The sequence below is a fragment of the Podarcis bocagei genome, assembly GCF_964188305.1.
Source record: "Podarcis bocagei genome assembly, chromosome: 6".
Lineage (NCBI taxonomy): Eukaryota > Metazoa > Chordata > Lepidosauria > Squamata > Lacertidae > Podarcis > Podarcis bocagei.
The window spans coordinates 101,325,047-101,353,029 of record NC_138130.1 but is presented as its reverse complement, the minus strand read 5'-3'; the positions used below and the strand labels follow the sequence as shown (position 1 = coordinate 101,353,029).

The window sequence follows — 27,983 nt, the reverse complement described above, 5'->3', positions numbered from 1 at the left end:
AAACAAAGCTGGACAACAGGGCAACATGTGAGAGGTGCAGGCAGGAGAACTCTCTTTATTTAGAGAGGACCAAAGGAAGTTATACAAACACCGTTCCCTGCCCCACGGAGCTTACAAAGACATTCTCAAAGGCATTCACAAATCCTCAACCCACAACAGCAAACAGCAAGGACACACAGGAGGGGAAAAATTTAAGCGAGACAGCTAGTTATTTATAGAGATGAAGCATGAAAGGAAAAAAGTAAATACTGGGAACATCTTGCAAAGGGAGGCGTGATATTTTGCAGCATTCAAATTCACCTACATGGGTACAGAGACCGTTTGGAAAGCAAAGCGTCGCTTACTCTGAAACTCGGGGGGTGAAAAGCGAGAGAGAGGTGTCGACAGGCACAGGGCAGCCCCCCAAGATCTGGATTTCTGAAATGAAAAATCACAACAGCAGCCATGGGCCCAGCGAGCCTTGAACAAGCACAGTAGGTACAGAAAGGGAAAGGACTGGGAGGAAGAGGTGTCAGAAGATGGAAAGGGAACAGGGCTTCGTGAGCGGGGAGATTCTGTGGCAGAGAAGTACAGAAGTGGAAGCAGGCCAAGAGGAAGAGATGAGTCCCGCTGGTGAAGAGTCCTAGGTGTCTCTCCCTCCTGCTGCAACACACTCCTCTTCCCTCCTGGTCTCCCAGTACTAGAAGAGGCATGCAAAGAGCGGAGAAGAGGTTAGCTACATGCAGTCGCAGTCTCTGATTGCTTGAAGAGGACTTGGATGGCTGTGGGGTGGAGGGGACTTTCAGTCTTGGCAACTGACCCATGGGTGACCCAGGCCTACCGGGGATGAACTGCTGTGTCCATTAGGCCTGACACTCCACTCAGTCTGTGCAGATTGTGTTCTTGCTAATAAGGAGTTAACTCCTACTTGCACAGTGCGATTTGCTGCTTTCTCGCTCCTGAATGTGGCCCTCCAGCCCTCTTCACCTGGCCCCGGGGACTCTCCTCAGGCTACACCCCCCCTCCCCAGCCGCACCCAGCCCAATCACTGCTTTGCTTCTCCTATTAATGTCTCTGCCCGATTTTCAAATGCGTCCTCCAACTCTGATGAATTCTTGCTTGCCTGGGAGATGGATGTTTTGTGTATGTGTGGAGAAGAAAGTCTGGAATATAAGAGGTCAAAATCATATCGGCTATCTTGCCCCCCACCCCACTTTGCTTCCGGCTTCACCCATTCCTGGAATGTGGATCCTGTAAGGTTGCTCAGAAGGATTTGCGGCTGTTGAGATGAAAAAGGTGCTCCACAACATAGTTGTCAAGCGTCCCTTATTTGGCGGGACAGTCCCTTATCCCAGCACCATGTCTCGCTGCTGTCCCTTATTGATGATGTCCCTTAAATTTTCCGAGTTTCAAAGGAAGCAGCTCCTCTCCCTCCCTCCCTGCCGGCCAGGGAGGAGGGAGGCTCCAACTGTGTTGCTTGGCTGTGTTGCTCACCCAATAAGGAGTCTAAGAACGACTGGGGGGTGGAGCTTGCATGCCTTGTGCTGATCAAATCGGCCGCGTTGCTTGGGGACTCGCCTTTGCTCAGCGCTTCCCAGCAGAGAGGTGACGGTGGTTTTCCTTGAGGCTTGAGGCTTCGTTTGGCTGCTGGCTGGGCTTTCTGCCTTTGGCTCGGAGGGGCTCAAAAGTTGAACATACCTGTGCCCAGAAAATCCCTTATTTTGGCTGCTGATCCCTTACTTTTGAGGCTGCTGGTCCCTTATTTTCAAATCTGTAAGTTGACAGCTATGCTCCACAACCTGCAGTACCTCAGGAGGAGGGACTGAATTGCCTAGCGGAAGCTGCAACACTTCCTGCTGGGTGGTACTTAACTCCTGTAAAATTGGCAAAGATATCTCATAATAGTGATAATTTATGTTGGAAATGTAAAGAAAAAGAAGGTACTTTTTATCATATGTGGTGGGCCTGCCCCAGGTGAAAGACTTCTGGGAGAAGATTTATAATGAATTGGGGGAAAATGTTGAAATATACATTTATTAAGAAACCAGAGGCCTTTCTTCTTGGAATAACAGGTTTGGAATTGCCCAAGAAAGATGTTAGACTGTTTTTGTGTGCCACAACCGCAGCTAGAATTTTGTTAGCTAAGAATTGGAAAACACAAGAAGTCCCAACAGTGGAGGAATGGCAGATGTAGATGATGGACTTTTTGGAGCTAGCCGACCTGACCGGAAGAATCCGCGACCAGAAGGAGGAGGAGAACCAGGAGGAATGGATGAAATTCAAAGACTATTTAGTTAAATATGTTAAAATAACTTAATTGGAAAAACTTGCAAACACCAGATAGGCTTAGGATTTAAATATGTAATGTTAGAGAATAACATGTTTAAAGTTAAAATGAAAAGAAAGAAAGATGTTAAGTGAGTAAGTTAATTTTATGAGAAAATTGGTTTTGGAAAACTGTTACAATGATATACACTGAAATTCACCCAGGGAGATTTGAGGAAGTCACTTAATAATGTTACTAAGATTGGATTAAGTACAATTAAGATGTATGTATGTTTGTTTGTTTAAAAATTTTGGAAAATGAATTAAAAAAATTGGGGGGGGGAACCATTTCCTGCTGGGGGGCAGGGGAGAAGCGCTGCAACATTTTGTTGCAGGTAACACTTGTTCCACATGCATTTGGACAAGGAATGAAATAGTAGTTGAAAGCAAAGGGCAGAGAAAAATACATATGGGAAGATTGGCTGCGGTGGGTGGGTTGCTTGTTTGTTTATTATTTCCATTTACCGCATATCCTACCTTCTTCTCCAAGAAGCTCAAGGTGGTGTATATGGTTCCCCCTGGATTCGAACCCTGCTCTCTCAGGTCCTAGTCTGACACTCCAAGCACCACCCCACACTGGCTACCATGGGGCTGCCATGAATGGCACTTTTCCTGGTGCTGCTGGGTTTGGGAAACACATGCAGGTTTGCCAGGAAGAAAGAACCACATCGGTCCTTAAGTGGCTGGATCTTGCAAGGAGTCCTCCTGGCCCAGGTGAAGTAAAGGTAAAGGGACCGCTGACCATTAGGTCCAGTCGTGACCGACTGGGGTTGCGGTGCTCATCTCGCTTTATTGGCCGAGGGAGCCGGCATACAGCTTCCGGGTCATGTGGCCAGCATGACTAAGCCGCTTCTGGCAAACCAGAGCAGTGCACAGAAACGCCGTTTACCTTCCCGCTGGAGCAGTATCTATTTATCTACTTACACTTTGATGTGTTTTCGAACTGCTAGGTTGGCAGGAGTAGGGACCGAGCAATGGGAGCTTACCCTGTCGCAGGGATTCGAACCGCCGACCTTCTGATCGACAAGTCCTAGGCTCTGTAGTTTAACCCACAGCACCACCCGCGTCCTAACAACTAGGTAAAGGTAAAGATAAAGGGACCCCTGACCATTAGGTCCAGTCGCGGACGACTCTGGGGTTGTGGCACTCATCTCGCTTTACTGGCCGAGGCAGCTTCCGGGTCATGTGGCCAGCATGACTAAGCCGCTTCTGGCAAACCAGAGCAGCGCACGGAAACGCCGTTTACCTTCCCGCCAGAGTGGTACCTATTTATCTACTTTCACTTTGAGGTGATTTCGAACTGCTAGGTGGGCAGGAGCTGGGACCGAGCAACGGGAGCTCACCCCGTCGCGGGGATTTGAACCGCCAACCTTCTGATCGGCAAGCCCTAGGCTCTGTGGTTTAACCCACAGCGCCACCCGCGTCCCTAGGCACAGGTGAAACCAGCGTGCAAAAGAGCAGACAGGTAAACTGAGCCAGGGCACTGGGGCAAAGCAAATTGGCTGGGGGTGGAAAATCTCAGATTTGCCCCGTGCCATAGGCACCACTTTCTGCTGCTAGAAAGGCTCCCTCGGGTCAAGCACCTAGCTGGCCTTTTGCTTGGCTGAAATATGTCTTTAAACGGCGACGATGGCTTTGATGTGCCTGAATGGAAAGATGCACGCGCGGAAATGCCTACATTTTTATCCTACTTTTCCTTGAAAGGGCTCAGAATAGTGTGGAGAGTTCCCCCCCCCTTCAACCTGGCTTGTGATGGCCTCACAAACAACCCTGTGAGGTGCATTGGGGTGAGAGGAAAAGTGCCTGCAGTACCAAGCGGGGATTTGAACCCAGGGCCCCCCAGTTATTATCGTCTCTCTAACCACTACACCACGCTTCCTACTGTGTTGACTCCAGCAGCCTGGTCTCACAGGGACCGACCAGACGCTTATGAGTAGCCCACAAGCAAAACATGAGCTCAGCAACACTCTCCCCGCTTGTGATTCCCAGCACCCGCTATTCAGAGGCACCGTGGATTTCATGAGGACTAGGAACTTGCTTGATTTATGGGTAAGCAAGAAAAAGAGAAAGCAGGCATTCTTCCGAAGGCCAATTCCGCCGCACAACTCTCTCGTAAGGCTCACAAGGAGGTTCCCACACAACTGTTGCTCAGTCAGGAGCTGGAACATATTAAGTTCCAAGGTTCCAAGCCTGAAATTTATTACATCTTCTGAAAGAAATGACAAGAAATCAATCAACACTGGTGGTTTTTCAACGGGGTCCCTTCAGAGAAACGTGGCGATGGAGGACTCGCCGGACGGGACAACGCCCCATTTCTCAGTTCATCGCAGCAACTTGGGGGGTTTGCATTTATTTGCTGATGTTCGTTGTCCGGTTGGAGATCTGTCGTCAAAGGATCTGTTCACAGCTCATGCTTGGAACCCCCTGATTTCAGAAGGGATCTGAAAGACTAGGACTTCCTTCTCCGTGAAAAGGTAATAATACTGTTTCTTGAACAAGGCCTGAGTGACCCCCAAAGGCTTTAAACAATTAAGCGATAACCCCACCCACCCACTCCCGGTCACCCAGAGCCCATTCAGTCCATCTGGAATATCTCATTAAATATCTCCTCTCTTAGGATCCTCTCTCCTTCAGCTGACATAGCCCAGCGGCAGAACATCTGCTCAGCATGGTCTCAAGTTCAGTCTCCAATGGCATCTTGTTTATTCTTGCATTGCAGGGGGTTGGACTAGAGGGCCTTTGGGGGTCCCATCCAGTTCTACAATTCTGTGATTTCCAGGTACGGCTCCAGCCAAAAAACCCTGGGGATCTGCTGCCAGTCCGGGTAGACAAGACAGCCAGGTGGACGGGCAGAGTGACTTGGGAGAAGGTGGCTTCAATGTCCCTGACTTTAAGCCAGTCATATTTCTCCTGTTCTTCCGCCACTCAATTCTGGGTGCATGGCGGTACGAAGGACCATTGGCGCCGGCCACAGGCAGCAGATATCTCCCAAACCAGCAGGAGTGAATCCTTGCAGCCCTAAGGCAAGGGAGAGAGCAGAGCATCCCTGCGGTCCGTTGTTCGCCCAGTGACATTCTCCCAAGGCCTTCCAACAGGGTTGGCATGGCAACCAGAGTTAGGCCTCTGAAGCCGCGCTAGGCCGAGCTCTCCCTCTGGCGCCCGGTGCCGCGCAGACGGGACGTCGCCAACCCTCCCTTGGCACAGGATCACAGACGCTTCCTCACGAGTCGTGCTTCCACTTGGAGCTGACTTTATCCAGCAAGTGCCGGGTGCTCTCGCGAAACTTGCGCTGCGTGAAGTAGAAGAGGATGGGGTCGAGGACGCTGTTCATGCTGGCGAACGGCCGGGTGCACTTGTAGACGATGGCGAAGGCTTGCCGGGTGAGGCAGGGCACTTCGGGGATGGAGCGGATGATCAGGTAGAGCGTCTTGGTGAGGTGGAAGGGGAAGAAGCTGATGGCGAAGACCAGGACCACGATGATGATCATCCGTATGGCCTTGTCCTTCTTCTTGCGGACGGCCAGCCCAATCATCTCATCCTTCTGGCACAAGATCTTGGTCATGCAGCAGTAGCAGCCCAAGATCGAGACGAAGGGGATCAGGAAGCCCGTGACCGTCAAGGTGATCCCGTAAGGGAAGTAGCTGGCAGAGCGGTCCGGCGGGCTCAGGTCATAGCAGACAGTCCGGTTCCTCTGGATCCCGGTGGCGGCGAAGACAAAGGTGGGCAGGCACTGGGCGACCACCAGGAACCACACGACCCCACAGACCATCCAGGTGAAGCCTTTGCCCCTCTTCTTGTGCCAGGTGGAGAGCGGGTGGCAGATGCCCAGGTAGCGCTGGATACTGATGCAGGTGAGGAAGAGGATGCTGCCGTGCAGGTTGGTGTAGAACTGGAAGCGCACGAACCGGCAGGTGAAGTCCCCGAAAGGCCAGTAGTCCTTCTGGGAGTAGTTGTAGATGAGGAGAGGCAGGGAGCAGACGTAGAGGAGGTCAGCTACCGCCAGGTTCAGCATGTAGATGGTGGTCCGCGTCAGAGACTTGCGCGACAGCCAGATCTGGGCGATGACGATGAAGTTCAAGGGCAGCCCCAGGACGAAGACCACCGAGTAGACCACGGGCAGCAGGATCTGCTTGAACTCCTCGTGGTAGGTGCACGAGTCCTTGCTGGCAGCAGAGGTCAGGTTATCCATGCCGTAAGCTCCTGGGCTTGGATGGAGCCCTGGGTTGTCCTCGAGGCAGCTAGGATCTGTGGGCAAGGCAGAAAGAGGGTCAGATGTTTGAGCCCCGTGCTGGGCAAAAGATTCCTTAGTAAAAATATTGATAAGTTCACGAATATTACTGGCCCAGAGATGGAAAGAAGACAAAGTCCCCAGCAGAGAGGAATATGGCAAATCAAGCCATTGGACTATGCTGAAATGGCCGGCAAGCTCAGGGACCAAGAAGACCAAAACTTTAATCAAGAATGGGAAAAAATTACAATTTACTTGAGAGACCACTGCAGGCAGATGAAAACATTAGCAGGATTGCAATAACACTTGTAATGTAGAAATTACTACTATGGACAAAATGGAGAGACGTAAAACTTGAAATAATATACAGTGGAAAAGGTTGATAACAGGACCCATGGGAGCCGGAGAAATCTCTAAATATGGATATGTATTTGGTAATGTACACTTGTAAAATAAAAATTATTTCATTCATATATAGATAGCTAGATATTAAAAACACACAAATTACCGTAATACATTTCCCAATTAACAGTCAATTTACATTATCCCCAAAAAAGTTTTTGAGTTTCCACTGAAATGAGGCTACATTCTGATATTTTAATGTTTTAATGTTGTATTTTAATCTTGTATTTTAAGCTGTATTTCAATCAATTGTTTTTATACGTATTTGGTGTTAGCTGCCCTGAGCCCGGTCTTGGCTGGGGAAGGCGGGGTATAAATATTATCATCATCATCATCATCATCATCATCATCATCATCACATTGGGTGCAAACTCAGCCCTCCAGGTGTTTTGGGACAATTCCCATCATCCCCGACCACTGGTCCTGTTAGCTGGGGATGATGGGAGTTGTAGTCCCAAAACATCTGGAGGGCCGAGCCTGCCTATGCCTGCACTAGTTGATCCTCATAGTTCCTTCCAACTCTACAATTCTAGGATTCTTGGATTCTAATACATGTTTATTTCAGTGGAGGCTGGTCCCTGTAAAAATAAAACCTAGTCAGACCTGTTGCAATTGGGAAACGCATCTCCTGGTTTAACTTTCGCTTGCCAGCAGATGGCACCCGTGTGACACACAGGGAGATAAAGTCCGGGCGATAAACAGGCAAGTGGGGGGGGGGGCGCTAGAGATCAAATTTGTGCTGCGGCTGCATCTGAGCTGCTCCTGCTACAGAGTGATGCATTCACAACCCCATCCATTTATTTATATCCCGCCTTTTCCCCAGGCCGGGACTTGAAGAGGCTTGCAACACAGATCAAATGCAAAAAGCTAAATCCATATGCAATGTATTTGTTAAAAAGTAATTAAATGCCAGAATACGTTGACTGAATTGACTGAAGCAGCATTCAAAAGCCTGCACATTCTTACAATTACAGGTCATGCAAAAAGGATGTCATTTAGTAATATTAAAATACAACCCCAAAAAACACTGCAAGTACGCCTAAGTACATGTAACTGCAGGGGTGTGTGTGTGTGTGTGCATATTCTTCTAGTTTACTCACTACCTCTGTCTCCTTCCCCTGTCTGCCACCTTCTCTTGTGTCAAATTTACTTCATTTCATCATTACATTTCTATCCTGCCCTTTGTCCCAAAGGAGCTTGCAATTTCAGATTGGAAGCTCATTGGGGCAGGGACCTATCCCCCTGTTGTTGGCACACCACCTTTCCTAGCACTGGCATGTGGCTCTCAGAAGGGAGTGCTTTTTTTTAGAGAAAGAAAAGGAAGGTGAGACTCTTCAAAGGCTGAGCTCCGAACTCAGTGCAAATCCTGGCGCTTGCCCACATGCCATACTGACTCATCTAAAACTCAAATCGTTTCCTAGGCTGAAACCTTTAGTGTTCCCTGCGGGCCCTCTAGAAAAAACTACAGCTGGGTGGCCAGAAGTCCACTTAATCAACACAAAAAGTCCCCAGCATCACCACCAACATTATTTACTGGGTTTCTTACCCTAATCCTTGACCATAAAGTCCCAGGGCGCTTCTTCTGTCTCTTATGGCGGCACTGATGCTACCCTGAAGGAACAGAACTCCAAAAGGAAAGCGATCCCTAACACCTTCGGCAAACGACGGAGCCCAGCAGCATGCAAGGCACATGGGTTTGCATGCCGAGTCCTCCCCCCCGTGGAAATTATGATGCATGTCACAATTATTAAGGTTAATGGGCTGAAAAAGGCCACAACTTTATTGGTTACAGGTGATGAGCGGTATTGGCTTAGGCATTGGTCCTAACCGACTAAAGTCATACCTCAGGTTGAATGTGCTTCAGGTTGAGTGCTTTCGGGTTGTGCTTCGCGGCAACCCGGAAGTAATGGAGCATGTTACTTCCTGGTTTCGCCGCTCGCACATGCACAGACTCTCAAAGTGATGTCAGGCGCGGCAAAACGTGACCTGTGTATGCGCAGACGCACCGTTGCATCTTACGTTCCATTCAGGATGCGAACGGGGCTCCAGAACGGATCCCGTTCACATCCCGAGGTACCACTGTATATCCAACTTCAGCCCATCCGCTTGAAGTCCAGGAAGGGTTAACTACCAGTAGGGGGAATCCTGCTGATGCACATCAACTAGGAACTCCCCCGGGGTCACCAATAGGGGGCGTGCCTTAGGCCCTCACCTCCCCAGGCTTCGGACAGGGCCACACACCCCGGAATCCTTTATCGGACTACCCTTCAATATGTGGGGCAGGTGATGGCGTTACCTCCCTATTTTCCATCTACGGGACTGTCCCAATGCCTAACCGCCAATACCCAGAAAGTTGTGATGATTTGCTATGTGGTAGGCGAAAATCAAGTGGCTGGTGCCAATTTGCCAAGTGGAAAAAATTCCTACCAGGCCCCTCAATGGCGACCAACCAAGGTCCATAGCAAGGTCAAGGAACAAAAACCTTATAGGGTGGGACGGTGGGAAAAACGAACAGCTGATGTGCAGCAAAGAGGGAGATCCCCAGCCACTTCCTGCCTTTATAGGGCAGGCCACGCCCCCTGAGCCGACCAATTGGCCAGCCGGGGGGTGACACAGCTGGGAATCCTCCCCAATCGCATGGGGGCTGGCCTCCACCCACCGTGCACATGGAGGGGCCGTGAAGCCCACCTCCTCCGAAGGGCAGAAGTGGCTTTCCAGGAAAGCCGGTTCTCTTACTGCCTTGCACATTTTTACACATTTCTGTTCCTTGCTCCAACATCTCCCGCCCTCCCCACCCACCAAAACCATCCGCAGCGAGACCATCCGATATCAGCTCACCACAACCCAAATGAGAAGTTCCAATGGGCAGGAAAAGCCAGACATCTTCTCCACCACAGGCCTCTGGCTTCCTTTAATTCTTTTTTTGAAGCTGGAAGATGCAAAGAGGTCGGGGAAGTTGTCTTTTGCAGAGAGGTTGGCATTTTGAAACGGCACTGCTTGTCAGATTTCAAGCCTTCCCTCAGGAGAAACTGGCCACACTCCAGGCACCCGGCTTGATCTCCTAGTTGACCTCCCTGTCTGCATTCCCGGCAAGACCCAGGCAAGGTCGCGATCGGCGATCCTCCTCATGCGCAAGGAGAACACACCACTCTTTCCTGCCCCTCCAGGGGCAGGGGAAAGAGATAGACAGAAATGTATTTACATGCCTTTATTTCTGTCTTTGCAGCGTTACAGAGAAACACGTCTGCTCTCTTCAAACTCCAACAGCAGAGAGACAAACTCCTCCCATACTTCCTGTCCAGCTCATATTACTGTGAGCTAATTCCGGTGCTTTGCACTGTGAAAAGACTGCCCCTTTGTTTCCCACGGAAACAGTCCCCAACATTCCCATTATGTTTTGCTTTCCAGCTGCCAGCTCGCTGCTGCATTGCTCCTTTTCCGTAACACTGCTTGTGCTAGTCCACCGGCCGACCTGCAGCCAGGCTAGACACACATGGCTTTTGGCACCCTTTGCTCAACCTCCTGCATCTTATCTCTTTGCTCTGGCACCAACAGCAGGAAGAAAGCAGTTGAGCGTATGCAGGCGCTAAAGACTTGCACAAAGGACAGAGCAGAAGGCAAAGGCTTTTAGGAGGAGGCACTATATCCTAAGGACTGCCGAAGCAGGAAAAGCTCTCATCTCCTGCATGAATTGGGCCTTCTCAGTGGTGGCGCCTGCCCTGTGGAACGCCCTCCCACCAGATTGTCAAGGAAATAAACAACTACCAGACTTTTAGAAGACATCTGAAGGCAGCCCGGTGTAGGGAAGCTTTTAATGTTTGAAGTTTTATTCTGTTTAATATTCTGTTGGGAGCTGCCCAGAGTGGCTGGGGAAACCCAGCCAGATGGGCGGGGTATAAATATCATCATCATCATCATCATAATCATCATCATCATTATAGATTCAGGTAGGTAGCCGTGTTGGTCTGAGGCAGTAAAATAATAATAATAATTGTCCAGTAGCACCTTAGAGACCAACAGAGTTTGTTCTGGGTATAAGCTTTTGTGTGCATGCACAAAACCACATGTGAATAAAAGTATCTGAAGAAGTGTGCATGCACATGAAATCTTATACCCAGAACAAACTTAGTTGTTTATTATTATTATTATTCTAACGCTATCTAGGCTGGTGGCCATCACTGCCTCCTGCAGAAATCAGTTCCACAGCTTAACGATGTGCTGTGAGAAGAGGAGCTTTCTTTTGCCTGCTCCAAATCCTCCCACCTAAATCCTGCGATTAGACACAAGTACACACACACAGGGCTCCTCCAGACTTCCTGTTGTGCCGCGCTTTCCAGCCACAACTCCATGTTTTAAAGTTCTGTGTCTGATCTTTTTTCTTTTCCCCAGGAAAACCCATTTGCTGCTGTTGTTTTTTTAACAGCTGGCAGCCGGCGGAAAACGCAGTTGCCGTTTGCTCCGGTTCAGGGTTAAAAATGCAGGTTTTCCTGGGGAAAGTACTGGGAGAGAAAATCCTCAGGCACGAGGGTTCTGTGTGTCAGCCTTACGCAGAAACCTTTGAGGTTTACAAGGAACCAGCTTAATAGAGAGCTCCATTCTGCCGACTCTGACCGATGGTTCCACCTAGATCAGTACAGCCTTCACGGACTGGCAGTGGATCACCAGCGGTTTCAGGCAGGGGACATCCCCAGCCCTACCTGGCAAGACCAGGGGTTGATCCCGAATCTGCCTCCAAGGCAGAGAATATACCGTATTTTTTGCTCTATAAGACTCACTTTTTCCCTCCTAAAAAGTAAGGGGAAATGTGTGTGCGTCTTACGGAGCGAATGCAGGCTGTGCAGCTATCCCAGAAGCCAGAACAGCAAAAGGGATCGCTGCTTTCGCTGTGCAGGAATCCCTCCTGTTGTTCTGGCCTCTGAGATTCAGAATATTTATTTTCTTGTTTCCTCCTCCAAAAACTAGGCACGTCTTATGGTCTGGTGTGTCTTATAGAGTGAAAAATACGGTAAACAGGTCAAACTATTTGTCTCTCTGTCTACACTGGCCGTCAGTGGCTGTGTTGGAGTTTCAGACAGTGAATGTTCCCATCCCTGCCTGGTGATGTCAAGTATCAAACTCAGGAAATTAATAATAATAATAATAATAATAATAATAATAATAATAATAATAATAATAATAATAATAATTTATTACTTATACCCCGCCCATCTGGCTGGGCTTCCCCAGCCACTCTGGGCGGCTTCCAACAAAATATTAAAATACAGTAATGCATCAAACATAAAAAGCTTCCCTAAACAGGGCTGCCTTCAGATGCCTTCTAAAAGTCAGATAGTTGTTTATTTCCTTGACATCTAGTGGGAGGGCGTTCCACAGGGCAGGCGCCACCACCGAGAAGGCCCTCTGCATGGTTCCCTGTAACCTCACTTCTCACAGGGAGGGAACCACCAGAAGGCCCTCGGAGCTGGACCTCAGTGTCTGGGCTGAATGATGGGGGTGGAGACGCTCCTTCAGGTCTACTGGGCCGAGGCCGTTTAGGGCTTTCAAGGTCAGCACCAACACTTTGAACTGAGCTTGGAAACGTACTGAAAGCCAGTGTAGGTCTTTCAAGACCGGTGTTATGTGGTCTCGATGGCCGCTCCCAGTCATAGCTGTCAACGTTTCCCTTTTTTAAAGGGAAATTCCCTTATTCCGAATAGGATTCCTCGCAAGAAAAGGGGAAAGTTGACAGCTATGCTCCCAGTTCCCAGTCTAGTTGCCGCATTCTGGATTAGTTGTAGTTTCCGGGTCACCTTCAAAGGTAGCCCCACATAGAGCGCATTGCAGTAGTCCAAGCGGGAGATAACCTTGCGCATGCCAAGAGGATGCCTCACCCCCGAGCTATGACTTTGCCCCCCCCCCACACTTACCTATAGTTGGCTCGGAATCTGCAACTTGAAACCTAAAAATAAGAAGGCAGGCAGCCTCCTGAACCCAGGGCCGGTCTAATTCCTCTGCCCCTTTTCGTTCAAGCAACATTGTGGTTTCAGCAGCAAAGGGTAGGAGGCCGTTCCCCCTCGCCAGTGCCCATGAATCACTTTCACCCAAAATTGACACACCAACCGCTTCCTCCTTTTGCACAAGTTTCGCTCTGAAGTGTCCCTGGCGGGGTTGCTTGCAGGAGGATGCAGGAGAATGCTTGCATTCATCGCCTGTGGCAATTTGCTGACACATTTAGGGAGGAGGAAGCAGCCAAAAAGCCACATGCCTCTCTCAAATGCTCCTCCTGGGCAGCAGATTTCAAACTCTTTTTAATGCTACAGCATCTGAGGAACTGCATTTTTTGTTCCCGTCGTTTTTTATTTTATTGGGGTTAGGAAGGATAACAAAAATCAATCTAGGGCTGGGGTCTGCAACCCGCGGCTCCGGAGCCGCATGTGGCTCTTTTACATCTTTGCTGCGGCTCCGGGGCAGATACTAGCGAGGGGAGGAGGCGCATTGTGCGCCCGAACACTCCTCACTGTGGCGGGCGCTGTACTGGCTGTGATGTCGCATGGGGGCGGTGCGTGCGTTAGTCACGCACCGTCCCGACGTCACCTTCCCGCCCGCTCTCAGATCGTGGCTCCGGAGATATATTTGTTTTAAATGTTGCAATGGTTTTGCGGCTCCCAGTTGTTGTTTTTTCTTCGGAAACGGGTCCAAGTGGCTCTTTTTGTCTTAAAGGTTGCAGACCCCTGATCTAGGGTCAGGTATTTGGTCCAGGAGTCAGCAAACTTTTTCAGCAGGAGGCCAGTCCACTGTCCCTCAGACCTTGTGGGGGGGCCGGACTATATTTTCTGGGGAGGGGGAATGAACAAATTCCGATGCCCCACAAATAACCCATTTTAAATGAAAGCACACATTCTACTCATGTAAAAACACCAGGCAGGCCCCGCAAATAACCCAGAGATGCATTTTAAATAAAAGGGCACATTCTACTCATGTAAAAACACGCTGATTACCAGACCATCTGGGAGCCGGATTTAGAAGGCAAGTGGATTGGATCTGGCCCCCGGGCCTTAGTTTGCCTACCCATGGTCTGGTCAAAAGAGATACAGGACTCAGCAATACAGCTGCAAATGAAACACTTTGAATGTGTTGCAAAGTGCAATATATATTTGTGACACCAGGTGGTGAAAAAAAGCATTTCCACAATGTTTTGAACAGGTGTGTAGATTCCACCGCAGTCTATTTGTCAAATAACCGCACTTGTAAGAAATCCTTCTTTTAGCATGGTGGCAACGAAACTTTGGAACTCCCTGCCTGTACTCGTTTTTGCACCTGCTTAAAACATTTTAGTTGGGCAAGCCTATCCAGTTGATGAGTTTCATCTCTTTTAACTCTAATTTCAAATATTTTTAAAAGGTTTCTACATAGTTCTTAACTCACAAAACCATAGAATGGCAGCTGAACTAAATGAGCCACCCAGAGTGCCTGGGGAAGTCCAGCCAGATGGGCAGGGTATAAAAATAAATTATTATTATTATTATTATTATTATTATTATTATTATTATTATTATTATTATTATTATTATTATCCTCAGGGTCCCTTCCAACTCTGCAATTCTATGACATCTCACAGATAATAATCGAGGGACACTCGACAGCCATTGTTCCACCATCAATTTGTTAATTACTCTATGTGATTTGTGCTGCTTTTGCGATGCTCTATTGGGTTAAACCACAGAGCCTAGGACTTGCCGATCAGAAGGTTGGTGGTTCGAATCCCCGTGACGGGGTGAGCTCCCGTTGCTCGGTCCCTGCTCCTCCCAACCTAGCAGTTCGAAAGCACGTCAAAGTGCAAGTAGATAAATAGGAACCACTCTGGCGGGAAGGTAAACGGCATTTCCGTGCGCTACTCTGGTTCGCCAGAAGCAGCTTAGTCATGCTGGGCACATGACCCGGAAGCTGTACACCGGCTCCCTCGGCCAGTAAAGCAAGAGGAATGCCGCAGCCCCAGAGTTGGTCACGACTGGACCTAATGGTCAGGGGTCCCTTTACCTTTACCTATTACGTTCTATCATATTATTATTGGTTATTGTTTGTAAGCCGCTTTGGGGCTTTGCCTAAATGAAAAGCAGCGTAGAAAACTTGATGGCTCAGTCAGGAGTGCCTGAGACTCTTAATTTCAGGGTTATGAGTTCGAGAACCATGTGGGGCAAAAGATCCCTGCATTGCAGGGGGTTGGACTAGATAGCCCTCAGGGGCCCTTCCAACTCTACAGTTCTATGGCTCTATGAACTGTAATAAATCAAATCAAATTGATGTAGGGGGGTCTGGTCCCTGGAATCGTGTGGCAGATTGATCCCCCCAGTTTCCTATCGCAAGTCAATCCTCGCAGAATCTTTTAGGTTTGAAATCTGAAAGTGCCAGGGGGACTAAATCCACATGATGAGTTCCTCCTCAGAAGCGACAGCATAGGCGCCAACTCCCTGGGGCCCTGGGTGCCCAAGCACCCACAAAATTCCCCATGAAGGAGCCGGGCACCCACGAATTTCAGTGTACTCTGCATGGCACCCTTGGCCCCGGCCAGTGCTTTTTTAAATAATAATAATAATAATAATAATAATAATAATAATAATAATAATAATAATAATAATTTATTATTTATACCCCGCCCATCTGGCTGGGTTTCCCCAGCCACTCTGGGCGGCTTTCAACAGAATATTAAAATACAATAATCTTTTAAACATTAAAAGCTTCCCTAAACAGGGCTGCCTTCAGATGTCTTCTAAAAGTCTGGTGGTTGTTCTTCACTTTGACATCTGATGGGAGGGCATTCCACTGGGCAGGTGCCACCACCAAGAAGGCCCTCTGCCTGGTTCCCCGTAACTTGGCTTCTCGCAGTGAGGGAACCGCCAGAAGGCCCTCAGCGCTGGACCTCAGTGTCTGGGCAGAACGATGGAGGTGCAGATGCTTCTTTAGGTATACAGTGGTACCTCAGGTTAAGAACTTAATTCGTTCCGGAGGTCCGTTCTTAACCTGAAAGTGTTCTTAAACTGAAGCACCACTTTAGCTAATGGGGCCTCCTGCTGCTGCTGCACCACCTGAGTCTGATTTCTGTTCTTATCCTGAAGCAAAGTTCTTAACCTGAAGCACTATTTCTGGGTTAGCGGAGTGTGTAACCTGAAGCGTAAGGAACCTGAGGTACCACTGTACTGGACCGAGGCCGTTTAGGGCTTTCAAGGTCAGCACCAACACTTTGAATTGTGCTCAGAAACGTACTGGGGGCCAGTGTAGGTCTTTCAAGACCGGTGTTATGTGGTCTCAGCGGCAGTTCCCAGTTTAGAGGTACTCTCATTTTGATTCAAGAAAATCACCATTTGATAGTTCAAACTGGGGGAAATAAATACAGTAAATGAAAAAAAACTACAAAGATTCGCAAAATGTTTAGGAGCATGCAACCCCCTAGAAAAAAAGCACTGATCTCGGGCACGCACTGTCACGGGGGAAAGGCAGCACTCCTGAATGACAGACATACATCCTGTGCTACTTGGGGGTCCTCAATGGGTCTGGAAGCACCCCTCATATCACTCTCCCCATGGACTGCTGAAAACAAGCTCCAAATAGTTTGCCGCCTGAGGCGGAACAGCAAATGCCCCCCTCTGCCCACCAACCCACCCAAGAGGCAAGGTGCGCAACAGCCGAAAATCCCCGTAAAAATCCCCCAAAGAACGAGCAATTTCCTGCCTTTTCGTGACACCCCAATCCAACCGCCTGAGGCACGTGACTCTCCTGCCTAATGGCAGAGCCGGCCCCAAAGAGCAATGCCCTTCACAGGCAAAGGTCGCGAACTGCGCGTGGCGGCTAATGAGAGCCGCTGCGTCACGTAGGCAGACACACAACACCTTTTTGTTACCCCATTCACACTCTACAAAGGCTGAAAGGCAGTTAAGTCGCCAGCACCGAAAGGAACCGTTCCTCCTTTCCAACAATTTCACAGCGCTTAATTGCGGTGGAATTGTTTGCAGGGTGTTGAATTCAGGCGAAAGCGACACTTTTCTCTCCTCCCACTGCTGTCTCCGGGCACCTGCAAGGTTGAGAAACTGCTTCGCCTCTCCAACCAATCTGGTCCAGCGCTCCTGGTATAATGGGCACCTTAACCCCCAGCGGATTTCAAAAGGTAAAGTTGGCAGAAAGTTCAGGTTTTGAATGGGCACCGTTCGGATTAGAACAGAAGAGGGAGAGGGAAAAAGGAGGACGTGTAATACATGGAGCTCAGAGCGGGGACTTAAAATTCCTCTTCAAATGCCCGAAGGTTGCACCAAAGCAGGCAAAGGCTTGTTTTTCTGCTGCCCAGAAGGCAGGGCCACATCTCATGGGCTTAAATTACACAAGAAGAGGTTTCCAGGCAGGGGGATCCAAAAACCACTGGGAAAGTGTTGGTTTTGGGCAACAGCAAAAGGTAATAGTTTTCCCCCTTTGCGATGGGAGTGCAGAAAAGCAAAACGGTTCTGGGTGCACAAAACAGAGATATTAAGAGGAAGTTTTCAGCTCAAACACACCCATTGACCTCTTAATACGTTTATTAAATTTAGTCAAGGATAGAATCACAGACTAGACAGCATCTTAAAAAAGCAGAGACATCACCTTGCCAACAAAGGTCCGTATAGTCAAAGCTATGGTTTTCCCAGTAGTGATGTATGGAAGTGAGAGCTGGACCATAAAGAAGGCTGATCGCCGAAGAATGGATGCTTTTGAATTATGGTGCTGGAGGAGACTCTTGAGAGTCCCATGGACTGCAAGAAGATCAAACGTATCCATTCTTAAGGAAATCAGCCCTGAGTGCTCACTGGAAGGACAGATCCTGAAGCTGAGGCTCCAAGACTTTGGCCACCTCATGAGAAGAGAAGACTCCCTGGAAAAGACCCTGATGTTGGGAAAGATGGAGGGCACAAGGAGAAGGGGACGACAGAGGACGAGATGGTGGGACAGTGTTCTCGAAGCTACCAACATGAGTTTGACCAAACTGCGGGAGGCAGTGGAAAACAGGAGTGCCTGGCGTGCTCTGGTCCATGGAGTCACAAAGAGTTGGACAAGACTAAACGACAGCAACAATTTTTCAACAAAGAATATAAAATTTTAAGAAGAGAAGAGAAAATTGATTTGCAAAATCACATGCTATCGGGTGAAACTGCATTCAAAACTATGTACATCGAGAGAAATTAGCAGGTAAATTTTCAGGGTTTTCACTACTTTTTCTGCAAACTGATGTGGACGTGCGGAGAACCTGAACTTTGGAGTGGAAAAATGAGAAGCCAATCTGCCCATCGTCACTCATCCTTAAACCTAGCTTTAAAAAACGAGTATGATACGTGCCAAGGAACCTTTACTACAATTCCAGCCAACCCACCCCAAGTCTGCCACTCACCTCTGTTTCAGGAGGTCTAGCCACACGCAGAGAGCGAGAGGCGCACGAAAGGGGTGGCTTTTCAAAACGCCTGTGCACGCAACTGCAAATCCTTTGGCGTAGCTGCAGGACAAAGCCTCTTTCTCCTGGACCGGCTCAGGTGGCCTCGGCAACCCCCACCCCTGTGCTGCCTTTCCACCTGCTGTGCCCGGGCTCGGAAAGTCCTTCTGTGCGGATGCCCTATATAGGCAGCAAGAGGAAGCAGTAGAAGCAGAAGGAGGATGTCAGATGGCTGGGTGGCAGCGTACGAAACTCGAGGCAAGAGCGATAGGATCAGCAAATCTGACCTGTCCAGTAACCACATCCTAGTGTTGTGGGATGGTTGGCACAAAAGCACTATCACGGGCAGCAACCGGGAGCAGGATTTTGGGAGGATGGACCTCTGCCTGGCCTCCGATAGGAGGAAGTGCAACCAGCCTCCGCTTTTATATATATATAATTTTTTATTAGCTTTTTAACATACCATTTTCAACAATAATTAAACATGCTTTTACATCCTATTCAGTTTTTTTGACTTCCATCAGTCCTGTCTTGAAAATTTTCCAATCTAGTCTCTCAGTATGCATTTCTTATTTTCCCCATTACATTTCAAACTCATGACCAATATCTCTATCTTTTCCTACTTTGTAACACTTCGTATATTTCTCCTTACAAAACTTCTTGTAGTCCTACTACTGCAATTTGTTGATTGCAGTTGCTCTTCAAATAATCCATATACTTCTTCCAATCTTCTGTAAATCTCTGGTCCCGCAGGTTTCGAATCCTTCCTGTCATTTTGTCCAATTCTGCATAGTCCATTAATTTCGTCTGCCATTCTTCTTTCGTCGGAATTTCTTCTGGCTTCCATTTCTGGGCTAACAATACTCTTGCCGCTGTTGTTGCATATAAGAACAGTTTGACATCTTGCCTATTAATGTCTTGGCCTATAATACCAAGTAAAAATGCTTCTGGTTTTTTAAAGAATGTATATTTCAACATCTTTTTCATCACATTATATATCATTTCCCAGAAGTTCTTTACTTTCTTAGATTCGCTGCAACCAGCCTCCCCTTTTAGACCACTGGAATAGTGGCAGAAGATGGCTGGCAGAAGAACTGTTGGGCGGCGGGTGTATCTGCCTGACAAGGGCTGAACAAGAAAGAGGGAGGGAGGCTGCAGATTCTGGCAAATGCTTTAAATAGACCTTAGAAAGATTCGGCGATAACAGAACTGTCTGCAGCTTTGGGCCATGGCTGCTACACTGAACTTCCAGGCTCGGGAGCGCATAATCGTCTTCCAAAGCAACTGCTCTATTCCAAACTTAAAAATGGAAAATGTAATGCTGGTGGTCAACAAAAGAGGTTTAAAGACTCTCTCAAGGCAAATCTTTAAAATATAATAATAATAATAATAATAATAATAATAATAATAATAATTTATTTGTACCCCGTCCATTTGGCTGGGCCTCCCCAGCCACTCTGGGCAGCTCCCAACAAAGATTAAAAATACATTAAAATGTCACACATTAAAAAGCTGGAATGTGTGTGCAGAGGAGGGCAACCAAGACTCTGAAAACCAAGCCTGATGAGGAATGGTTGAAGGAGCTGGGTATGTTTAGACTGGAAAAGAGGAGACTGAGAGGAGATAGGCTAGCCATCTTCAAATATCTCAAGGGATGTCACATAATAGATGGAGCAAGGTTGTTTTCTGCTGCTGCAGAGGACAGGACCCAAATCAATCGATTCAAGTTACAAGAAAGGAGATTCCAATGAAATATCAAGAAGAGCCTTTCTGACAGTAAGAACTGTTAGACAGTGGAGGTGCTAGACCATGGGTAGGCAAGCTAAGGCCCGGGGGCTGGATTCGGCCCAATCGCCTTCTCAATCTGGCCTGCGGACGGTCTGGGAATCAGCGTGTTTTTACATGAGTTGAATGTATGCCTTTATTTAAAATGCATCTCTGGTTATTTGTGGGGCATAGGAATTTGTTCATTTTTTTTTTCAAAATATAGTCCGGCCCCCCACAAGGTCTGAGGGACAGTGGACCGGCCCCCTGCTGAAAAAGTTTGCTGACCCCTGTGGTAGACTCTCCTTCCTTGGAGGTTTTGAAGCAGATGTTGGATGGCCGTCTGTCAGGGATTCTTCAGCTGCGATTCCTGCATTTCCAGGGGTTGGACTAGATGACCCTCAGGGGTCCCTTCCAACTCTACCGTTCTATGATCTCTTTGAAACTCCAGGAGAGCCTGGGAACCAGGAAAGCGCTGCATCTTCCATGGCTGACGCTCGAAAGCTTTCGCAGCCAGAAAGCACCGAGGGGGCGGAAGGAGAAGGGATAATCGACTTGACCCTTGTTTCCTGCAAGACATGTCAACTGGGATCTCTCCAGGCGTGTTCGCAGCATCACGTGGAAGGTGACGGCCCGGTCAGACTGATCTGGGACAATGCGCGGCTTTGATCAAAACCACAAACAAACTTTCTCCCTCCTCCAACAACCTCGCAAATGTTTCGACAATTGCTCCACAAAGGCCGCACACATAAACACACACGCAAGGGCTGCCAAGATGCGTTTGGCAGAAGACCCCACACAGATTATGTATGAGAGGCTGTGGGAGGGAGAGAGGAGGAAATTCTACAAGCTGACGAGGGCAGAACATGGTTATCTAGATCGAGCTCTCGCTCGCAGAGAACAAACTCTTGTCAGATCCAAAAACGAGATGTCTCTGAGCGATTGCTGCTCCTTTCGTTGAACTTTGCACAGGAAGTCTTCTTGCACAGCAAAATGCACAGAGGGGGGGCTTCTTGCTGGTGGCCCCATATCCCACTTAATGGATAGACGCTAGGCCCCCATCAGTAACGGCTTCAAGTTGGGACCTTTAAAATCCATTTATTGCCAGCCGCTTTTAATCCCAAATGTTGGGCTGAATACATGACTATTTAACAAAGTGTGGCTGGTTTTAAATTGGTTTTCCTTGGTTGTGCAAATTGGTTTTATATGAGCTGCAAAACTGGGCTGTGAAATTGTTTCCAGGCTACTGTTTTCGTGGTTCTGTTTCACTGGAATGAGATTTGGTGCCTTCTCTGTGCATGCAAGCTGCCTGGGGAGCTCTCTCCCAAAAAACGTGGCACGGGAAAGATGAAGAGTTAAAATAAGCTAAGAAGATCTCTGCTGGGTCAGGGCAATGGGGGCGTATTGAGCCGAGCATCCTAATGTCGTTTGATATTAATAAAGATATTGTTGCAGGATTTGGTTCCCTTTGGCTGTGATGGCACAGCAGACTTACAAACCTAGCGAAAGCCTTCTGGATCAGGCCAATGGTCCATGTAGCCCAGTATCCTGTTCTCACAATGGGGAACACGGGTGGCGCTGTGGTCTAAACCACTGAGCCTCTTGGGCTTGCCGATCGGAAGGTGAGCGGTTCGAATCCCCGCGACGGAGTGAGCTCCCGTTGCTCTGTCCCAGCTCCTGCCAACCTAGCAGGTCAGAAGCAAGTAGATAAATAGGTACCACTGCAGCGGGAAGGTAAACGGCATTTACGTGCGCTCTGGTTTCTGTCACTGTGTCCCATTGTGCCAGAAGCGGTTTAGTCCTGCTGGCCACATAACCCGGAAAGCTGTCTGTGAACAAACACCGGCTCCCTCGGCCTGAAAGCGAGATGAGCACTGCAACCCCATAGTCGCCTTTGACTGGACTTAACCATCCAGGGGTCCTTTAACTTACCTTTACAACAACAACAACAACAACTTATTATTTATACCCCACCCATCTGGCTGGGTTTCCCCAGCCACTCTGGGTGGCTCCCAACAGAATATTAAAAACATTAAAAATATTAAAAACCTCTCACAGCCATCAGGATCCATGCACAAAAGTGCTCTTCCCACTTGTCAATTCCCAGCAATTCAGGCGCATTCTGCCTCTGACAGGGGCAGTAGAACACAGCAATCCTGGCTAGTCGCCACTGGTTGATTCTGCTCCTCCATGAATTTGTCTGATTTTCAAAGGACTGTCTTGGAGGAGCCCAGTAAAATCTGCACCAAAAATAAAGAACTCAAAAGAGAGAGAGAGACCATCAGACGCCTTGAAGTTGCCTGTCAACAGTGAGCCCCTCGACAGCAGATCAGGCAAGTTCATGGGTCACCTATCAGAACCTTCCCCATTATGGCGAGATGTATTATAGAATCATAAAACTGGAAGGGACTCTGAAGGTCTTTTAGTCCAACCCCCTGTGTCACGGGAAATGGGGTTGCTTGTGTGTAAACCTCCAGCCTTTCCAAACTGCTTAGGGGTGGTTGTGTCTTTCCCTGACTGAGCAGCCCTTTGCGCTGCTGCTCAGTCGCTAGCAGAATCCGTGAGTGGGCGTCTCCTAAATTTCCTCCAGCATAATAATTCCTTAACGGACAACCTTCGCCTCGCCTCTCTGCGCAGAAGCCTTCTGCGCAGAGTGGGCGTGCCAAGTGGTGGTCCTCCACCCTCCCCACTGACTTCACTGGAAGAGTCTCGGAGCCTCCCCTCCGAACTGCTCTCTGCCTCTCCCTTCTTCCTGGTGTCACCTGGACTTCTTTCCCCAGAAGACGTTCTCTCTCTTCCCTTACCAGTCCCCTCTCCTGCAGAATCTGGGATCCTCGCCTCTCCACTATGCTCTGATGTCAGTTCCCTGACACCCTGCAAGGCAGGATTTTTTTTTTGCCCAGTGTGGGGCTCGAACCCACAACCCTGAGAGTACAAGCCTCATTCTCTACCACCTGAGTTATATATTTCTGCTCAAGTTAGAGGAGACTTTTCTAAATTTGCATCTGCACACATAAATTGGTGCATGCAAATCTTTTTTTTTAAAAAAAGTGGTACATTAGTTTCCTTCTGGCGCTAGGTAAGCTATCCACACCAACAGGACAAAGCTGTTGAGTTTCTCATATCTGTCGCTGACTTTTCTTCTTTCTGCGCAAGGCCTAAACAAACGTCCCAAAAGCCTCTCCTCAGTCAAGCGCATTGCCCTGGATCCTTCAATATTTGATGTGAGCTGTGCAAATATGCAGGTGCAAACAGTCTGATTTGCTCTCGAAAAACCCCTCCAAGAACCAAACACCTTGACTTCCTCTTCGGGGCTGTCGATGCAACGTGAAAGCGTCACTAAAGACTGTGCAGAAAATTAGCAGCTCACACAAGTTAAAATGCCGGGGTTTTTGTTTGCATGCTATTGCATTTCTGTCAAAGTTTATTCTTCTAGAGCCAAAGGCCACGACAAGTCCATCATGCAACAGATCAATGCAGCCGTACAAAAGTTTAGCATTTCAAACCCTGCAAGAATACTAGGATACATAAGAAGTAAGCTTTAATTGAGAGTTAGCGCTACCGTAGTATTGCTGTTTTAGTCTCATTACGTAAGCTTCTTTAAATGATCTCCAGTTTGGAAGTGAGTACGAGGGTTAAACCACAGAGTCTAGGGCTTGTGATCAGAAGGTTGGCGGTTCGAATCCCCGCCACGGGGTGAGCTCCCGTTGCTCGGTCCCTGCTCCTGCCAACCTAGCAGTTCAAAAGCATGCCAGTGCAAGTAGATAAATAGGTACCACTCCGGCGGGAAGGTAAACAGCGTTTCCGTGCGCTGCTCTGGTTCACCAGAAGCGGCTTAGTCCTGCTGGCCACATGACCTGGAAGCTGTACGCCGGCTCCCTCGGCCAATAAAGTGAGATGAGTGCCGCAACCCCAGAGTTGGCCACGACTGGACCTAAGGGTCAGGAGTCCCTTTACCTTTATGACACACACACACACACACACACACACACACACACACACGGAATAATAGATTCATATACGGAAGCTGATGTTCTCCATAAGAAGCAGTAAGGAGAAGTCTGAGGAAAGCGAGAGTGGAAACCTCTCAGATAGGGATGCCGTATTTCAAAAAGCCCAGACCCAAAAGTTGTCTGTTTTGTTTTGCCCAAAGCTATTGAGCCACTCTGGGCGGCTTCCAACAGAATATTAAAATATAATAACCTATTAAACATTAAAAGCTTCCCTAAACAGGGCTGCCTTCAGATGTCTTGTAAAAGTCAGATAGTTGCTTATTTCCTTGACATCTGATGGGAGGGTGTTCCACAGGGCGGGTGCTACCACTGAGAAGGCCCTCTGCCTAGTTCCCTGTAAATTGGCTTCTTGCAGGGAGGGAACCGCCAGAAGGCCCTCGCCGCTGGACCTCAGTGATGGTAGAACGATGGAGGTGGAGAGCCAGTGTGGTGTAGTGGTTAAGAGCGGTAGTCAAGTAATCTGGGGAACCGGGTTCGTGTCTCCACTCCTCCACATGCAGCTGCTGGGTGACCTTGGGCCAGTCACACCTCTTTGAAGTCTCTCAGCCCCACTCACCTCACAGAGTGTTTGTTGTGGGGGAGGAAGGGAACGGAGAATGTGAGCCCCTTTGAGACTCCTGAAGGGGAGTGAAAGGCGGGATATCAAATCCAAACGCTTCTTCTTCTTTCTTCAGGTATACTGGGCCGAGGCCGTTTAGGGCTTTATGGAGCTTCCTATCTGCAGTGGCTCAGGGGGAGCGGCTGCCCACTTTGCCAGCTGGGCCATCTCTCCTCATTTTCTTTAAATTTAGTCCCCCAAAATAGGGAGCGTCTTATACATGGGGGTGTCTTATACACCAAAAAATACAGTATATCCCGGGCGCACCAGAGGATTTGTCACTGATAATGCCAGTTTCACAATTTCAGCCCTTGCCCCCTGCCAGAAGTTCACATAACTTCGATCCTCTCAGTCTCTGATCAAACAATGACGTCAGGACGTACAAATATTTCCTGGGGTAAAGTATGAGGGCGCATTCTGGAAGTGTTTGGGCTGCACTGGTTGCTGAGTTCAAGGGCAGAGTTTGGCCAACACAGCCAATTTCTTTACTCAGTTTCCTCCAAAACCATATAGGCAGAATTGTACCTGACAATAAAACGCCACATTCCAGGTGCTCTCAGGGACGAACTGCACGCTAAGAATGCATGAGAAGCTTTGCAGGATCAGGCCAGAGCCCTTTCTAAACCAGCACCCTTTTCTCACAGTGGCCAACTCAATGATCCTGGGAAGCCCTCAAAAAGTGACTTTAAAGTTACTTTAAAAGTATGACTGTCTCATTATCTCCCTTGCTTGCACCACACATGTGTGAACCCTGGTTCAGGCCACAGATATTTTTTTGAAAATGAAAATATAATGTGGAACTTTTAGATTGAAGCCCTATTACATATGCACGGAACATGTCATCAATGCAATAATAATGCATTCACACTGGATTTATAATGAGTCATCCACACACCATTCCACTTTTGTTTTGCAACGCTTCTTGAATGATAACCCATTATTGCTGCCTGGAGGGGCGGAAAGCTGCGTGGATTGGCAAGAAAGCAAGAAGATTTGTGTATAAGCACCCAACATCATCCCTGAGAGAGCCAGTGCAGTCTGAGAACCAGTATGGTGGTAGTGGCTAGAGCAGGGGTCGGCAACCTAAAGCCAATGGACTACAAGCCACCCACGGGGGTCATTTAACCGGCCCACGAGCCACCCCCAAACCGAGCCGCCTGGTGAGTGAGTCTCCTGTGCTGCACTGAACCGGCGCAATGCAGTGTGGGGACTTGCTTCCGCAGCGCCGGAAATCATGTCTGCGCATGCACAGATGCCAAAAATCACGTCTGCGCAGACGCCGGAAATTGCGAACACGCATGCAATCTGGCCCAGGGAGGGACCTCCACTGGAGTGAACTGGCCCAGGCGAGGTAAACCTTGCTGACCGCTGGGCTAGAGTATAAGATTTGGACCTGGGAGATCAGGGTTCAAATTTCTCACTGGGTGACCTCGCTGCCCGTCACTGCCTCTCAGCCTTGTTGTTGTTTAGTCGTTTAGTCGTGTCTGACTCTTCGTGACCCCATGGACCAGAGCACACCAGGCACTCCTGTCTTCCACTCCCTCCCACAGTTTGGTCAAACTCATGCTGGTAGCTTCAAGAACATTGACCAACCATCTCGTCCTCTGTCGTTCCCTTCTCCTTGTGCCCTCCATCTTTCCCAACATCAGGGTCTTTCCCAGGGAGTTTTCTCTTCTCATGAGGTGGCCAAAGTATTGGAGCCTCAGCTTCAGGATCTGTCCTTCCAGTGAGCTCTCAGGGCTGATTTCCTTCAGAATGGATAGGTTTGATCTTCTTGCAGTCCATGGGACTCTCAAGAGTTTCCTCCAGCACCAGAATTCAAAAGCATCCATTCTTCGGCGATCAGCCTTCTTTATGGTCCATCTCTCACTTCCATACATCACTACTGGGAAAACCATAGCTTTAACTATACGGACCTTTGTTGGCAAGGTGATGTCTCTGCTTTTTAAGACGCTGTCTATGTTTGTCATTGCTTTTCTCCCAAGAAGCAGGCGTCTTTTAATTTCATGGCTGCTGTCACCATCTGCAGTGATCATGGAGCCCAAGAAAGTAAAATCTCTCACTGCCTCCATTTCTTCCCCTTCATGGATCACTGCCTTGCCGTGGCGAAGGGGCTTGAATAACTCAGAGAAGCTATGAGCTATGCCGTGCAGAGCCACCCAAGATGGACAGGTCATAGCGGAGAGTTTTGACCAAACGTGATCCACCTGGAGCAGGAACCGGCAAGCCACTCCAGTATCCCTGCCAAGAAAACTCCATGGACAAAGACAACAGGCCTCTCAGCCTAACCTACCTCAAAGGGTTGTTATTGTGGTTAAATGAGGAGGGCAAGAACCATGTGTATGCCACCTTCAGCTGCTTGGATATAATTGCAACAAATGAAATAAAGAATCGTGAATGCATAACAAAAAGGACATCTGGAGTGGCCCATCAAAGAAGATTGAGGAAGTTCACATTTTCTGCACATAAACACATTGAACACCATTTCCATTTCTGGACTCCAGAGGATCTGCTAAGTTTCATTCTGGCTGTGCATAGAAAATGGAATTTCCCCTTTTTCAGCTGCACAAATGCTCCTTTCCAGAGAAGCCCTGGCCTCCTACTTATCAGAACCAAATGAATAAAGTCTTTTAGTCCTTTGGCACAAATCTTTACCATCAACATACAACCTGAAAAGTTTTATGGCCAAACCATAGCTGTCAAGTGTCCCTTATTTGAAGGGACAGTCCCTTATTCCAACGCCATGTCCCGCTGCTGTCCCTTATTGATGGATGTCCCTTAAATGTCCCTTAAATTTCAAAGGAAGCAGCTCCTCTCCCTCCCTCCCTGCCGGCCAGGGAGAAGGGAGGCTCCAACTGTGTTGCTTGGCTGTGTTGCTCACCCAAAAAGAAGTCTAAGAACGACTGGGGGGGGTGGAGCTTGCATGCCTTGTGTGTGGCTAGTTAATGCAAGCTGAGGGGGGTTTTGAATGCTGGACGCCATTTTGTTGCACGTGCTGCTGCAAACTTTGCAGTGCAAAGCCAGGCCGGGGAGCCATCTTAATTTGAGGCTCCATAGGCCTTGTGGTGCATGTGATTCAGATTCTATTCAGTTGAACCTCTCTCTGGTTACAAAGTTGGTTGGACAGTGTTCTCGAAGCTACCAGCATGAGTTTGACCAGACTGCAGGAGGACAGGAAGACTGGAGTGCCTGGAACAGGTGAGGCTGCAGGTCCCTTATTTTCAAATCTGTAAGTTGACAGCTATGGGC

General features: G+C 48.5%; 1 protein-coding gene and 1 long non-coding RNA gene across 4 annotated transcripts in view; both read right to left on the bottom strand.

Moving 5' to 3' along the window:
• Positions 1 to 28: 28 nt before the first annotated feature.
• LOC308588875 lies at positions 29 to 27,983 on the bottom strand. The gene is made up of 2 exons (XR_014008956.1): positions 27,639 to 27,983; positions 29 to 1,495 (listed from the first exon to the last, which is right to left on the bottom strand). It is a non-coding gene; the product is annotated as an uncharacterized lncRNA (long non-coding RNA).
• Positions 4,484 to 27,983, bottom strand: part of P2RY6 (pyrimidinergic receptor P2Y6) — a 50,087-nt gene continuing 26,587 nt past the window's right edge. Inside the window, exons 1-2 of one of the 3 annotated variants that reach the window (XM_081197447.1) lie at positions 18,404 to 18,712; positions 4,484 to 6,542 (exon numbers count right to left, since the gene is read on the bottom strand). In XM_081197447.1, coding sequence (XP_081053573.1) covers positions 5,525 to 6,542; positions 18,404 to 18,663 — 1,278 coding nt within the window. In that variant the 5' untranslated portion in view covers positions 18,664 to 18,712 and the 3' untranslated portion in view covers positions 4,484 to 5,524. Of the gene's footprint in view, positions 6,550 to 18,320; positions 18,713 to 27,983 lie in introns of those variants that run through there. The other 2 variants (XM_081197445.1, XM_081197446.1) reach the window with 2 other exon arrangements.